Source organism: Anabrus simplex, chromosome 4 (genome assembly GCF_040414725.1).
Source record: "Anabrus simplex isolate iqAnaSimp1 chromosome 4, ASM4041472v1, whole genome shotgun sequence".
Taxonomy (NCBI): Eukaryota; Metazoa; Arthropoda; class Insecta; order Orthoptera; family Tettigoniidae; genus Anabrus; species Anabrus simplex.
In genome coordinates this window covers 230,999,533-231,014,100 of record NC_090268.1, presented here as the reverse complement: position 1 = coordinate 231,014,100, position 14,568 = coordinate 230,999,533, and the positions used below count along the sequence as shown (strand labels likewise).

The following is a 14,568-nucleotide window of genomic DNA, read 5'->3' as shown; positions in this document are numbered from 1 at the left end:
AATGCGATGGTACACTCTCTGTCCGTCTTTCTGTAGTCACCTCCGGTAGCAGTGAAAATGTCCTGAAACTCATGGATTAGTTCCTTAACCTCCCTGAGCTGTCTCGCCTCTAAATGTTTCCGGGCGTCGGATATAATCTTCCGGAGCTTATCCAATCCTTCGCCTGCTTCCAGTGTCTGTGTGTCTTCGTCGTCCACTGGCATGACGCACGCGACTGGTTCACAAGTTCCAAGCTCGGTCCTACTGGGTACCCTCTGCTCCCTAGACGTCGAATTCAATATTCGTACCAGCACGCAGCTTTGTGCATGAACGAGCGTCCTGGCCAGGTAGAGTCCTTGATCGGTAGTAGGCGAACCACATTCCACGAGCACGCTGTCCCCTTGCATGGGTTCCTCTAACTGTGCCATAACCATCACCTCGCTGTTGGCTGGTATCACTTCGTCGCTGGCCAACGTTAACCGCGCTACTCTAGGTTGCGTCCCTGAGCATCACAGCATTACCTCTTGTTTGCCGAGCCACAATACTCGTCGTCCCACGTTGACAGTCGCCTCGTATTTTCGTAGCGCGTCTAGGCCCAGGATGACCTCATCCGTGATGGCGGCGACGAAAGCCCAGACTCGTTGGCGTCGTCTCAGCGTCAGTTGAAGTAGCGCCTCCTTCAAGACAGGGATGGTGTCTTCCGAGGCCGTTTGCAGCAGATAAGGGCAGTGGGGTTCCCTCTCTGACTGTCCCTCAGTGATGTCCGGCCTGATGATGGTCAATGCCGCCCCCATGTCTATCGTGACTTGGCACGGCCTGTCTCCGAGCCACCCGTCGGCGATCAAGCTGTCGTCGCTCTGCTCGGTGACCACATTTAGCGTGAAACGAGGGGACGGTAGTGACGGTGCCGACGAGCCCCTCTCCTTGTCGGCCCTTACTCGTTTTCCTGATCAGGGGCCGCCTCCATACGGCAGTTCCTCCGCAGGTGGTCACGCTCGCCACAATTCCAACAGGTGATCTCGTTGGTGCGTCTCAGTGGCGGCGTGCGTTGTTCTCCCGCGGGTCATGCTCCCCGCGGGTCTCTGGTGCGTCCTCGCTCCTCACGGCTCGTTTTCTTATTGACGGTGCCGCTGTTCCCTTCACACGGCAGTTCCTCCGCAGGTGGCCACGCTTGCCGCAAGTCCAACAGGTGATCTCGTTGGTGCATCGGCGGCGTGCGTCGTTCTTCCGTAACTTCGCGGGTCTTGGTTTATAAATTTCATTTTTGTTCCGTATTGATAACCACCAAATATCATAAAAACAAAAACAACGCAATATTTATTGTTATCAACTGTTTTAGACTTTCAAAAGAGCATTTAAGCACGTTCAACCATGTTAGCTAATATTTTAATGTAGATAAGTAATATATTTTATTGAGCCATTAGCATACTTACACTTGACTGGCGTATTTTACTGCTAATTTACTACTGTAATATTCACAAATATCAACAAAGATCTCCTCATATATGACTAAACCTTTATAAGAATGGAACTTGTTTTAACTGAATAGGCAAAAGCCTATGGTAAATTATTCTTACATTATGCATTAGAAAGAAAAGACGAATCCATTTTATTATAATTACATGTGTATATTGGGTCATTATATTATGTAATAAAAGTATTTAACTTGTCATAATTTTCTCTATACTGTAACATTGGAACTCTTAACAAAAGTGTAATCAACATAATGTTGTTAAATTTCAGAAAATGTCATAAAGCTTTTAGGAATGAGGCATAATACAAAATGCAAACATATGATTCTAATGTAGCTGAGGATGACCTTGTAAAAGGTCGAAACCGGTCCTATTATACATGTGATATTCCATCATACATGTGATAATAAATAAGTATTTATTAGGTGGAACTTTTCTTTCTTTTTATGATACTTCGCGGGTCTCCGGCGCGTCCTCGCTTCTCACGGCTCGTATTCTTGGTGACGGTGCCGCTGTTCCCTTCACTGCCTCCACCCTCAGGGCTAACGTCAGGGCCTTACTGAGGTCATGCTCCCCGCTGAGCATCAGCTTTTGACGGATCTCAGCGTCGCGGAGCCCATCAATGAATGTATAGGCTGCCTCCCGCTGAATGTGGTCCACAGGCAGCCCATCCAGAGCCTTGTGGGCTAGCTGTTCCACATCTTGCACGAATTCTTGCAGCGTCTCATTAGCGCGCTGGGTCCTCTTCCTTAGCTGGACTCGGTAGGCGGCTGCTAGCTGGTGGTCACCGTATCGGCTGTCGAGCGCTCTAACGATTCACAAATAAGTATTTATTTATTTTCCACCTAGTCGATACAATGATTGCTTAAGGCAATTTTTAATGGTCAAAAGTGGTATATGTTTCGTATATTATCAACATCTTCAGCCACATAACACTGTTTAGATGAAAAATATATAAAATTGACAAAGTAATGCTTTAGAGGAAGTGTCCTTAAAATTTTATTTGCCTTAAGCAATCATTGTATCGACTAGGTGGAAAATAAATAAATACTTATTTGTGAATCTATTGAAGTGCGATACGGACCATGAAGCTGATTTTACGCTCTAACGATCTCGTCGTAAGTGGCACCCGGCTGAAGGCTGTGTATTACTTCCGCTGCTGGTCCTTGCAGTCCGGCAATTAGGTACACGGCCCTTTTCTCCGATGTCCAACCGTTGTGCCCGCACACTGTCTCGAATTGGGCCTGGATGTTGTCCCGTCGAAGTGCGGGGGTTTTACTTTCCCGGCGCTGGAGCCGCTGTCGCTGCAGGTGGCCCTAGCACGAGTCTCCATGGCTGTCACTCTCGTGCGCAGGGCACTTGCTTCTTCTTTCAGGTCTCGAACCCCTGACTCCACAACGTGCGGTATTTCTTTGATCTGTTTTCCAACCAGTTCCTGTACGTCCTGCATAATGTCACTCTTTAATTTTCTTTCAAGAGAGCGCATTTCGTGTTCTAATTTACCTTGCCATCCTTAAGTTCATTTAATTCCAGTTTCAGTTCGATCTTGATTTCGTCCTGTTTGGGTGAGAGTTCAGTGAACTTACTGAGGAGAACCTGAAACTGTTCGCTATCCATTTTACGATTCACTAGAAATTCCTAGTTACAAAATTACTGCTCCCAGTCGATCCCAATTCTGACACCAGTTGTAACGAGTTGGCAGGGTAGTATGATCAATTAACACTAGACTGGTAGCTTCGATACTAAGATTTATTAGCTACGCACTAAACTACACAAGACTACACACAACTTTTGCTCATAACACAGACTCATGCAGTTCGCGCTCTCTCTCTCCCTTCGTTTCTCACTTGTTCTCACGCTACACAGTTTTACACTCACACACAAGGTCCCGCGTCGCACGGCTACACGTTCTCTCCTTCGCCGACAGTCCGCACTGTAGCACACTAGTTCGATAATCATGGCAGTTCACATACTTCACTATACTGGCAGTCGCTCACGACTGAACCACACCAACTTCTAACTCAGTCTAACTCTCACTGACTGCAGGCAGGTCGTTCCTCTCTTATATACCTGCGCTGGCTCTTCTAGAATCGTCCGGATGCTGTATGGATCCAGGAACATCGCGAGATGGAACACTCCAGATAAATCGTTGAGTCACTTCCATACTCCTGTGCTACAGGACTGCAAGTGGGGCTGGCCTGGCACTTAGCGCTGCTAGTGTTTGGCGCAGTTGAACCCTAAGGGGTGGGTCTATACGGTGCCGGGCCGGGCCCACTGCCAGTTGACATGGCGGACGCTATGGCCATTACAATATACAGGGTGAAGCGTAATTCGCGCACTCGGGCGTCGCAGCGCGACTCCTCACATGCCAGCAATAAAAAAATGTCTCTTACAAAATTTCGTCTTGCGAGTATATCCGACAGAAAAACAACGTTGAAAAGTAACAATCTAGCAACACTGTAACCACATGTAGGGTAACTACCTCTGTCAGCAGAAGTTAGTCGTACTGTACAGTTGGTGCAGTGGATAGAGTTTTGGGTTAGCATGCAGGAGGTCGAGTGTTCGATCCTGGTTTGAGGCGTATGTTTTTTATTTCGTAAATGTAGTCCAGGTGGTATGGTACCTGGCATCTTAATCGTCAACAGCGATTGCAGTGGGTCCTCTAGAAACCATTTGCACTTACATACTACGATCCCAGAAATGGATGAACAATCGTTTTCATTGGTCAGCTTTGAAAGGCGCCCTTTCCACGTCGTGGGCGTGAATTTATTCGCACCACTTCATCTACTAGATGTGAAACCTGTTTTCTTTGTACCCTCCTCCAATGATCCCATAGATTAGTACCAACTATTATTCTTGCCTCGTTCAGGTCCATTACATTTCGTTAGGGCCTTACGTTACCAGTAGGCCTAGCATCATCATCATCATCATCATCTGTTTACACTCCAGGTTCGGTTTTTCCCTCGGACTTAGCGAGGGATCCCACCTCTACCGCCTCAAGGGCAGTGTCCTGGAGCTTCAGACTCTTGGTCGGGGGATACAACTGGGGAGTATGACCAGGCCCAGGCGGCCTCACCTGCTATGCTGAACAGGGGCCTTGTGGAGGGATGGGAAGATTGGAAGGGATAGGCAAGGAGGAGGGAAGGAAGCGGCCGTGGCCTTAAGTTAGGTACCATCCCGGCATTCGCCTGGAGGAGAAGTGGGAAACCAGGGAAAACCACTTCCAGGATGGCTGAGGTGGGAATCGAACCCACCTCTACTCAGTTGACCTCCCGAGGCTGAGTGTACCCCGTTCCAGCCCTCGTACCACTTTTCAAATTTCGTGGCAGAGCCGGGAATCGAACCCGGGCCTCCTGGGGTGGCAGCTAATCACGCTAACCACTACATCACAGAGGCAGACAGGCCTAGCAACGTGCTCTGCGAATAATGTCCAAACTCGGTTACAATTTGTATGTGTTATCACCATGGTCCCAATAATTCTGCCTTTCAACATTGCGTCTGGTAACCGCATGCTGTTTAGTACGTATCTCAGTGCATTATTATTATTATGATTATGATGATTATTATTATTATTATTATTATTATTATTATTATTATTATTATTATGTTGTTGTTGTAAATGTAGGATACATATGACCATAGAAACGGTCTCTTACTGTATTACAGTAGGTAATGTCAGATGGAAATTAGCAAATAAAAAATGCACCTCAACCCCAGTATCGAACCATCGACCTCCTGCATGCCAACCAAAAACTCTACCCACTGCACTAACTGTACAGCACGACTAACATGTGCTGACAGAGGTAGTTACTCTACATGTGGTTACAGTGTTGCCAGATTGCCACACATCAACGTCCTTTTTCTGCCGGATATAATCGCAGGACGAAGTTTTGTGAGAGACATTTTTTTATTGCTGGCATGTGAGGAGTCGCGCTGCGACGCCCGAGTGCGCGAATTACGCTTCACCCTGTATATACAACGACGAACATATCAATGCAACCTATAAGGGTATTAACTTCAAAGGATGTCAAATTGGACATTAAGATGGTAGATTCCTAGTGGCAGCAACAATACAAGCAGTGACAAAGTACATCTTATCAGTGGCTGACTCAGCTAATGGATCCATCCAGGGTGATGATACACCTTGTAAGAGTGTAAAAGATAGGAGGAATGAGTGGACAATTCAAGAGTGTTTCTGAATATGTTCCATGTCTTACGTGTTGGGTACATCAGGCATTATGTACAAAACAGCAAAGTGTACATATAGTGACTAGTGTTGACGTTAAACAGGAAAATGCTTAATGTTAATGTGATGAGATGTTGTATCTTGAGACTTGGATAAGGTAGATTTTGATGTAAATATGCTGACGAAGGGAGTTAAGGTTCCCGAAACATGTACGTATAAATTATTCAAATACTAATAATATATTGACAGGCCGGACCAAACAATCACCCATTGTACATTATCATTACGAGTCAATACGGACCAATTAAGGACCGATATGGTCAAGTTTGTCGACTTCGGTAGTGCTGCCAACTAAATGGAAATTAAATCTGAATTGAATCAATAATATGATCGATCGATATGAAGTTTCTAAACCGTTATTATCTTACGCCAACAACTATGTCACACACACATTATATAACATTATAATAACATTTCTCAATGCGAATCTTGCTCCTAGCATGAATTCTATAGTTTGGCTTTGCTGTGTAAACAACAGTACTAGTACGTAAAGTGTATGCCAGATGTCGCACGGCAGTGCATAAGCAATTCATAGTTTGTGTTTCAAAGGTTGCCAGTACGAACCTCGAAGATTGCCGAGGTCTACCGATTCAGCACTAGGGTGTAAATCTATTAAGAAAAAGTGTGCCGATAATATGTTCTGCATGTGGGCAATGCAATATGGCTGATTCATCGAAGTTGATATATAGTAATCATTGCCTCAATGCTTGTGTTATTGGCCCCATCCAAGATACTGGTGTTTGTTCGATGTTCCTGCTAGTATCAGTAAAGTTTATGGTAAAGATGAAAGTAGAATTGAATGTACTAGCAAGAAGGATGCTTTAGGAATTAGTGATAGATGATATAGCCTACGGTTCTTAGGTCTTATTGGATAGAAGTAATGATTTTTATGTTGACTTGTTAACGGTGAGAATATAAACACACCGAGCGAGTTGGCCGTGCGGTTAGGTCACACAGCTTTGAGCTTGCATTTGGGAGATAGTGGGTTCAAATCACACTGGTAGCCCTGAAGATGATTTTCCATGGTTTCCTTTTTTTCACACCAGGCAAATGTTGGGGTTGTACCTTAATTCAGACTACGGTTGCTTCCTTCCACTCCTAGCCATTTTCTATCACATCGTTTTCATAAAACATGTGTCAGTGCGACGTAAAGCAAATTGTTCTATATTAGAATATATACAATTCATAAATTCAACTTATGTCACAAAAACTGAATTAATATTAGTCCAGCTTTTTTGTTCTAAATTCTATTTATACATTTTTCTTACGAAGAGTAGAATGGTATAGGGCAGTGTATGAAATAGGACCATTCATCATGGAAACTATAACAAGCAACATGCTTTCTACGTGACAATTGTTGGTTCATACCAACACACCAAAGAGGAAACAGAACTATCCGGTGGGGAACTACAAGCAACGTTTCACAGAGCCTTGGTTTACGTAGGTAGACTTCATCAGAGTGTGACTCCAGAAAAGACTGAGAGGCATTCGAAGAAATTAGATATTACGGAAGTCATAGATTGTGTAGAGCTACAGATGAGATGATCATTTAAAGTTCGTATCCCCTATGAGAATTGCACAAAATTACTGCCCGATTCTGGCCCAAGGGTCTTTGTGTGACAATTTACCATTTTTTTTGCTCACAGACATGGAACAAGAATCAGCTTCATTAAGATTTTTCTGTGGAACGTAGAGGGACTAAAGTGCATGCTGGAACTTACACTAAGTGAACTTTTCAGTGTAGGCCTACATGAAATCTTTATATCATGACAGACCGTTACAACCAGCAACATAGAAATCTGCTCAGAATAGGTGCGTACTGAATAGTGACAAAGAAGAATACCTGTAAGAGGAATATCCTTCTTCTACATGCCATTGATTGGGAAAACCCTGTGCACCTTTCGAGAAAATAAAACTATGCTGGAAACAGACGAGCTGACAATAGTAGGTCTCTGTATAGAAACTCTGCCACTGTTAGAAGACATCATAACAAACATTATGATAATTTAACAAAGACAGCTCCAGAAAAAGGCCCAGTCATAGCTGGGGACTGGAAATGCAGAGTTGACATCAGTGATTTAGGATCCAGAGAATGCATTCAAATGATAGTAGGAGGTGGTTTCTCTCTCATCAGCAAGACAAACTACATGGCATAATTTACACATAATGATCGTAGCACGATTGACCCGATGGTTTACAAAGAAACTTGTCTGAGACTTATAAATCACAAATCATACCATATGTTACTCATCAGACGAGATCCCTATAAAGAAACATTGTTCTGTTATAGTCAAGTTTCATCATGAGGGGGCATACTCTTCCCAAGTATGAAAACACATCCATGTAGTTAATTTCCTGAATCTTGGATGATAGCCTCTTAGTACATTATAAGGGTACACTCATCATACTCTAAAACTCAACACGATATTAACTCTGCTGCTCTTGTTCTCGGAGACCAGATGCAGATCCTAGAAGTGGTTCAGTTAGACATGCTATCTGTCTGGCAAGGAAACATGTCCTACATGACCTTTACTTAGCAAAAGACACCAATATCCAGGATGACTTAATCACCTATCACCACCTCAGCAGAAATAACAAAGACCTCTTTGAAAAGAGACAGAATTACTCCACTGTACTTGAAACACACAGGGTGCTGGAGGAAACAAAGAAAAATCCATACATAGCACTTAAACCTTAGAAAATTAAAACACCTGGGAAGAATGTTTATCCAAAATATTAAATCTGAAGAGATCCATCGCCACTAACATCTGGCATCTATATAAATGTATGGAGAGCCTGGTTGCTAAGAACATACTGGAGTTCTTCAATGAACCTGTTAAATGAAAGCCAACATGGCTTAATTCTGGGGAAAGCTTGTACGACTATTTTAACAAAAGTGGTTGAATTAGCAGTTCTCCTTGAAACAGACTAGCGTCTCCGAAGTAGATTGCATGGCTCTGAACTACAGCAAGGCTTTTAATCAGGTTTCTCATCGAAGAGTCTGGTTAAAACTTAATTAGAAAAACCAAGCTTCATAGCTGTAGTCGCTTAAGTGCGGCCAGTATCCAGTATTTGGGAGATGGTGGGTTCGAACTCCACTGTCGGCAGTCCTGAAGATGGTTTTTCTTAGTTTCCCATTTTCACGCCAGGCAAATGCTGGGGCTGTACCTTAATTAAGGCCACAACCACTTCCTTCCCAGTCCTAGCACTTTCGTGCCCCATCCTCGCCATAAGACCTACCTGCGTCAGTGCAACGTAAAGCCAATAGCAAAGAAAAACTTACAAATATGATATCAAAGTCATACTGATCACTTGGTTGGAGTCATTTCTGGTGGGTCAACTTCAGTGTGTCGTGTTCAGTAGGGCCAAGTCACCAAACACAGTGGTAACCTCAAGAGTAACACAGGGGTCAGTGATTGGGCCTTTGTTATAAGGGTCATTCCCCACATAAAGGGCAGATTTGTGTCCCAGTTGGTTTTCTGGTGTAAAATATGTTTTTAGGAATTACTCTTGTAAGTTAATTTAAAATAAGATCTATTTGGTCCCATAATCTATTTTTTAAATAAAGGTTTTAATTTTTTAAATTTCTAGAGCACAATGGATTCAGAAGTCAGTGTGCTCTGCGCCTCGCATAGACAGGGGCGCCACTCCTTGGGTGGGATTGCCTCCGAAGAAGGCCCCTACCTGTTAGCTGTTCACGTACTGGTAATATCAAATTATATGGAATATAACAAAAATATAACTTTATATAGAATTAAGCAGAAATACAACCAGTATCTCAGAAAGGTCCAATATATGGCCTATGGCAAAACAATTACCCTGCAGTTTTCTTCAGAAGACATTCACATATAGTTTTACTCTGTTAGAAATCAAAATAAAGCTATTAGAACTAATAGGATGTCATGAAAATCTGCCTTTTACGTAAAGTGTCAGCTTGTTAGCAAAGCCAAGCCATTGCCGCTTAAGCCTTCTGCATTTAATTACATATTTTATCAAGTGTTCCCATGCTACAATTTTCAAGCCTTTAATAGCCAGTGGAATATCTTATTTAATCTGCTGACAGTGTGAAGTTCAAATTAACCATGAATTTTAAAAATTGTGTTGAACAGGAGGTATTGGAGACTTGTTTCATTTATTCAAGAATTTGAATAATAAAGGTTTTAATTAACAAGTTCGAGTGTATAACGAATTATGAGCTTCGCATAATTTGTTAGATGTTGTATTACAATCATTGTAATTAATAGAACATTAAGTGGGGGGGATAAGTTGTTTAAAAATTCAATATTTGGTTTTTCATACTCCATATATAAGAATAAAGATGGTTAAATATTATAGTATTTTATTAAAATCATGTTGTGCAAGTATTTTGAAGTGTTTAATGCTGACTTTTTTTCTCCTTGCAGCCTTTTCCTTGCTGTATTGTGACTGGTTATGAATCTCTATAGCTTGTCTTTTTATATAAATTATCTAATACCAGTCATATAATGTCTGCCAAGAATATCTTCATGATCACCCCAAATGGGCTGTTCTGTCCTGAGAAATCAGCTTCTGTATTGAATAAGAGGTAAGTTTAGGCTATATTTAACTATTTACATTTATTTTCCAGAAGACTTCTTCCATTTTGTGTTTTGGCTGTGAAAAATGTATTGATATTTAATTGAAATTGAACTATTGAGTGGGCTAAATTATCAACTCTTACACTTAAAAAAAGGTCACATAAATCTGCTTAAAAAGAGTGGGACATTGTAGACCATTTGTTAGTAAATGACTCCTGGATGATGAAATTGTATTGTCCTTGGTTCTCAAGTTCTTTTCAATTATGGAAGATTTATATATTTTACTTTGAGGTCAATTTAACATTTTTCTGCTTACAAGGAAAGGGCACAAATTCTCCCAGCCATTGCATAACCAGTGTAGGGTGGAAATGATAGAACATAGGCTAATATCGATATGTGCCAAATATTATGCATAATGTGCCAGGGGTAGTGGAGAAAAGAATGTCAACTGCAATAGCAATCCAGATTTGGAATGCTTTATTCCCACAAAGAACTTTTCGTGCAAAGCATAAACACTGTTAAGATGGTCTCATTGGTCCTGCTCTTGGTATAATGCAAATTAACAAGCATCTGATGATAAAATGTAATGAGCATTCCATGTGCGAGAAATTAAATAATTATGTTAAACAAGAGAAGAGATTATGATAAGATTAATTAAATGCTACTCAACATACAATAGACTCATGAATGCTAATTACCTGCTTCACTATTTGACAGTCTGTGGGTCTATGGCTTGCTGCTGCAAAATATGTGTAAGTCAGAGAGTAGGCTGTGTTCTATGCGTAGTGATTTCTCGCACAATGAACATTTAATAAACGCTAGAAGCTGACGTGCATCGAATGTGCAGTCATCAGTGAGTCCACCTGCAAAGCAATATTTTAATATCTGTTGGAAAGAACCTTGCCATTTAAGTTACCCATACTTAAAAAAGGCAAATTTGATCACACTGTAAACTGGTAATGAACTAAGGCCTGGAGCTTCAGAAAGTAGTCTCTATGCCAAAAATTGTCACGAGAAAGGCAAATGGTGTCTGTTAGAAATGTGATGGCACATCTGCTGGAGGAATTTGTCCTGTAAATTTTCGATGGCTTAGAACTTTGTTGGAGAACAAGCAGAATAAAGTGCATCACATTCGTGTAGGGTCCATGAGTCTACTAAAAGGAGAACGTTTCCATTGCCGCGTATATTTGGACAGAACACTTCACGCAGATGTCAAGGTGTGAATATGTTTGCTGCATATTCGGTGAGTCCTGACGTTTGGCAAGTTTATGTCCATTGTACAGTACTTGGAAATTTTCCAATTGGTTCTGCAACTAGTACGTACAGTACATAAGAGGTGCCAAGATGCTAACCATCTTTAAAATTGGCATTATCATATATGAACATGTAATGGCAGCGATAGAACCTATGGCTCCTGTATGAGTTTAGTTCCAGTGAAATCCAACATTCTCCTAAAATACATCTCTTTATCAAAGTGACTTTGGTCAGCATTAACGATCTGTGTTTTCAGTTGTAGATGTTGAATTAGCTAGTTTACCTCTTGCACAAGGTAGATGCTACTTCATCAAAGTTATTTTCATAGCTTGAATGTGTCTTCGACACCTTGTGCATTATTTTACGGCTTACAACCTGGTGCTGACATTTCATCTGCTTAAGCCATGATACTGATGATTTAAATAAGTATAAGTTCTTATGGTCAACCTGTCATCTTGTATGATCTGCCTGTAAATGAAGTGTTATATCATGAATATTACTACAGTAGAAGTCCGCTATAGCGAGTACGGCATATAACGAGAACTCCGTAATAGCGACGGCTTTTTTCTGTCCCTTCAAAATTCCTATATTAACCTGTATATTGTCCTTCGGTTACAGCGAGAACCCTATCACTGCCGCATCCGTTATTACGAGCGATTAAGCGCGCGCGATTTTTTCCGTTACCGATATTTATGCACCCCAGCGATGATATTGCATGCGATCGATTACCTTCGGCATCGTTTCCTCGCTATGTGCACTAGCGATTTCTCTCGTCGACATTCGAAGGCGATGTCCGTGTCGATTAGCAATATCCGTCACTGTTCCGTAAAGAAAATTCGAAATGAAAGAACATATTTTCGTAATAAATGCGTGAATAACGTGTCTAATAACGGTTGTTAACTCGTTACAAATTAAGCCTGACTAAACGACCGCTTAATTTTGAGGCTAAATACTGCAATTAAGTAAGAATGGGATACACCTCGAGATATGGCAGAGTGCTTAATTGATTTCATATGTTAGTTTGTATTTTGTCTCGTCTGGTTAAATTTCGGAAAGGCTATTATGAAAATTTATAGCGAGAAAGGTATAATTTCTCTACCGGCGCTTGAAGTGTGTTTTCATCATACGTATAGTATGGTTAAGTTAGGATACGTGACGCTGTTTGAATAAGAAAACTGAAACGTTTGCAACAAAATGCGATCAATCATCTTCGGTACAGTACAGTTTTCTCACTTTGTGCATTTGCGAGCTCTCTTGTTGACATTCATAGGCGATGTTGGAATTGATTAGTAATACCCATCGACTCCTGTTCTCTAAAGAAAATTCGAAATGAAAGAGGATAACACATTTTTGTAATAAATACGTAAATAACGTGGCCGATAGCAGTTTTTAACTCGTAAAAATAAACACTGAATAAACGATATCTTAATTTTAATGTTATATACAAAAATTACGTAAGAATGTCATACACCTCAAGACATGGCAGAGTGCATCACTGATTTCAGAGGATATTTCATATCTTCTCGCGTCTAGTTACGCCTATTTACATGTAAATTTTTCACGAGGAGGTTATTTCTCTACACGCGTTTCAAATATGTTTTCATGATACACGTACGGTTAGGTTAGGTGACGCTGTTTGAAGAAGCAAGCTGAGGTGTTTGCCACATAGATCTCTGGAGTGATACCGTATTTCTCCGAATCCAAGACCTCTTTTTTTCTCAGAATCTCATGCGAAAACTCAAGGGTTGTTGCATTCGCGGCCTAACATTAAGTTAATGGATACCTCTGGCAACTACCGCGGTAACCACGCTGTTTCTTTTCACACGCGCACAGAACTCATTGACGACCGCTTCTTTACTACACATCGCTACCGGTTGTATAGCGTGCAGTGTGTGTGTTTCTCAAATCTGCAGAATGGCATCAAAACATGCGACCCTTCGAATTCTTAGAAAATCCATGGCTACTCAGTGGCAGAGTCATAACGCGTCTATTGTACTTGACGCTTAGTAAAATTAAGGTTTATAGACAGCAGGAATATTTTCGTGATGAATAGTCGTATTGTAAAGATACGTGGAAAAAGTATTGCCGGCAAATTTTCAACGGGTTCTAGTCGATGCTAATTTTAAGTTAATGTTTATTAAACACTCGGAAATGTAGAATAATTGTGCAGCCGCAAGAAAATACGGCATAGGCCTAACTAAAGCCATTATTTGGCGTTAGCGTGAAGACAAAGTGCTAAAAAATGCGTACCGTAAAAAAATGCATTCAGTGGTCCACAACAAGGACGCTTTAAAGAAGTCGATGATGAAATTGTGAGGTATGTGCACGAAAAACGCAAGGGCGGTTGACCATACCGTGGCGAAATAAACTCGTTCGTTGACTTTCAACGTTCGCGATTAGGCCTATACATCGCTAACCGTTGAATTTGGTCGTACCCGACACGCGAGACGTGCGTGTAGCGGTAGCCGGTTATATCTGACGCTGCGTAACAGTAACAGTTTTATAGACAGCAAGAATAATTTCTTGATGGATCGTTGTATTGTAGAGACGCATGGAATAGATATTGCCGTAAAATTTTCAACGAGTTCTCTTCGGTATTATGATGCCAATGGTAAGTTAATGGTCCCTAAACCCGCGGAAATAAAGAATAATTGTGCAGCCGCAAAAAAAAAAAGAAAAAAAAAGAAATACGGCGTGACGAAAGTCAATGTTCGGCGTCTAAAAATAGTCTAAAATGCGTAGGCCTGTACGATTTTACAAACTTGTTTTTGAGCCTGATATTTTTTGAAGGAAAAAGTGGGGTTCATCTTGGATTCGGAGAAATACGGAACTGTATTTCTTTCAGAATGAAATTAAACATACACTTTCATGTAGTATCGGATTACGAAAAATAACAAACAAGTAAGCCATAGTGTGGATATCATCTGCGGAAACGCAAGTTTTGAACAAACTGATTGCCGTATCATACCGATTTCAAAGTGCATGAAGGGTTTTCCGACTTTTATACAAAATCGGATATAACGACAATCCGTTATAGCGAGTACATTTTTCGCTGTTATGA

The 14,568-nt window shown here is 41.4% G+C and overlaps 1 protein-coding gene across 3 annotated transcripts in view; it reads left to right on the top strand.

The window, feature by feature from the left end:
• neb (nebbish) overlaps positions 1-14,568 on the top strand; it is a 468,801-nt gene that overhangs the window by 18,710 nt on the left and 435,523 nt on the right. For 2 of the 3 annotated variants that reach the window (XM_067145417.2, XM_068227215.1), the window contains one exon: positions 10,101-10,261. In XM_067145417.2, coding sequence (XP_067001518.2) covers positions 10,182-10,261 — 80 coding nt within the window. In that variant the 5' untranslated portion in view covers positions 10,101-10,181. Of the gene's footprint in view, positions 1-9,288; positions 9,403-10,100; positions 10,262-14,568 lie in introns of all 3 variants that reach the window. The other variant, XM_068227214.1, reaches the window with a different exon arrangement.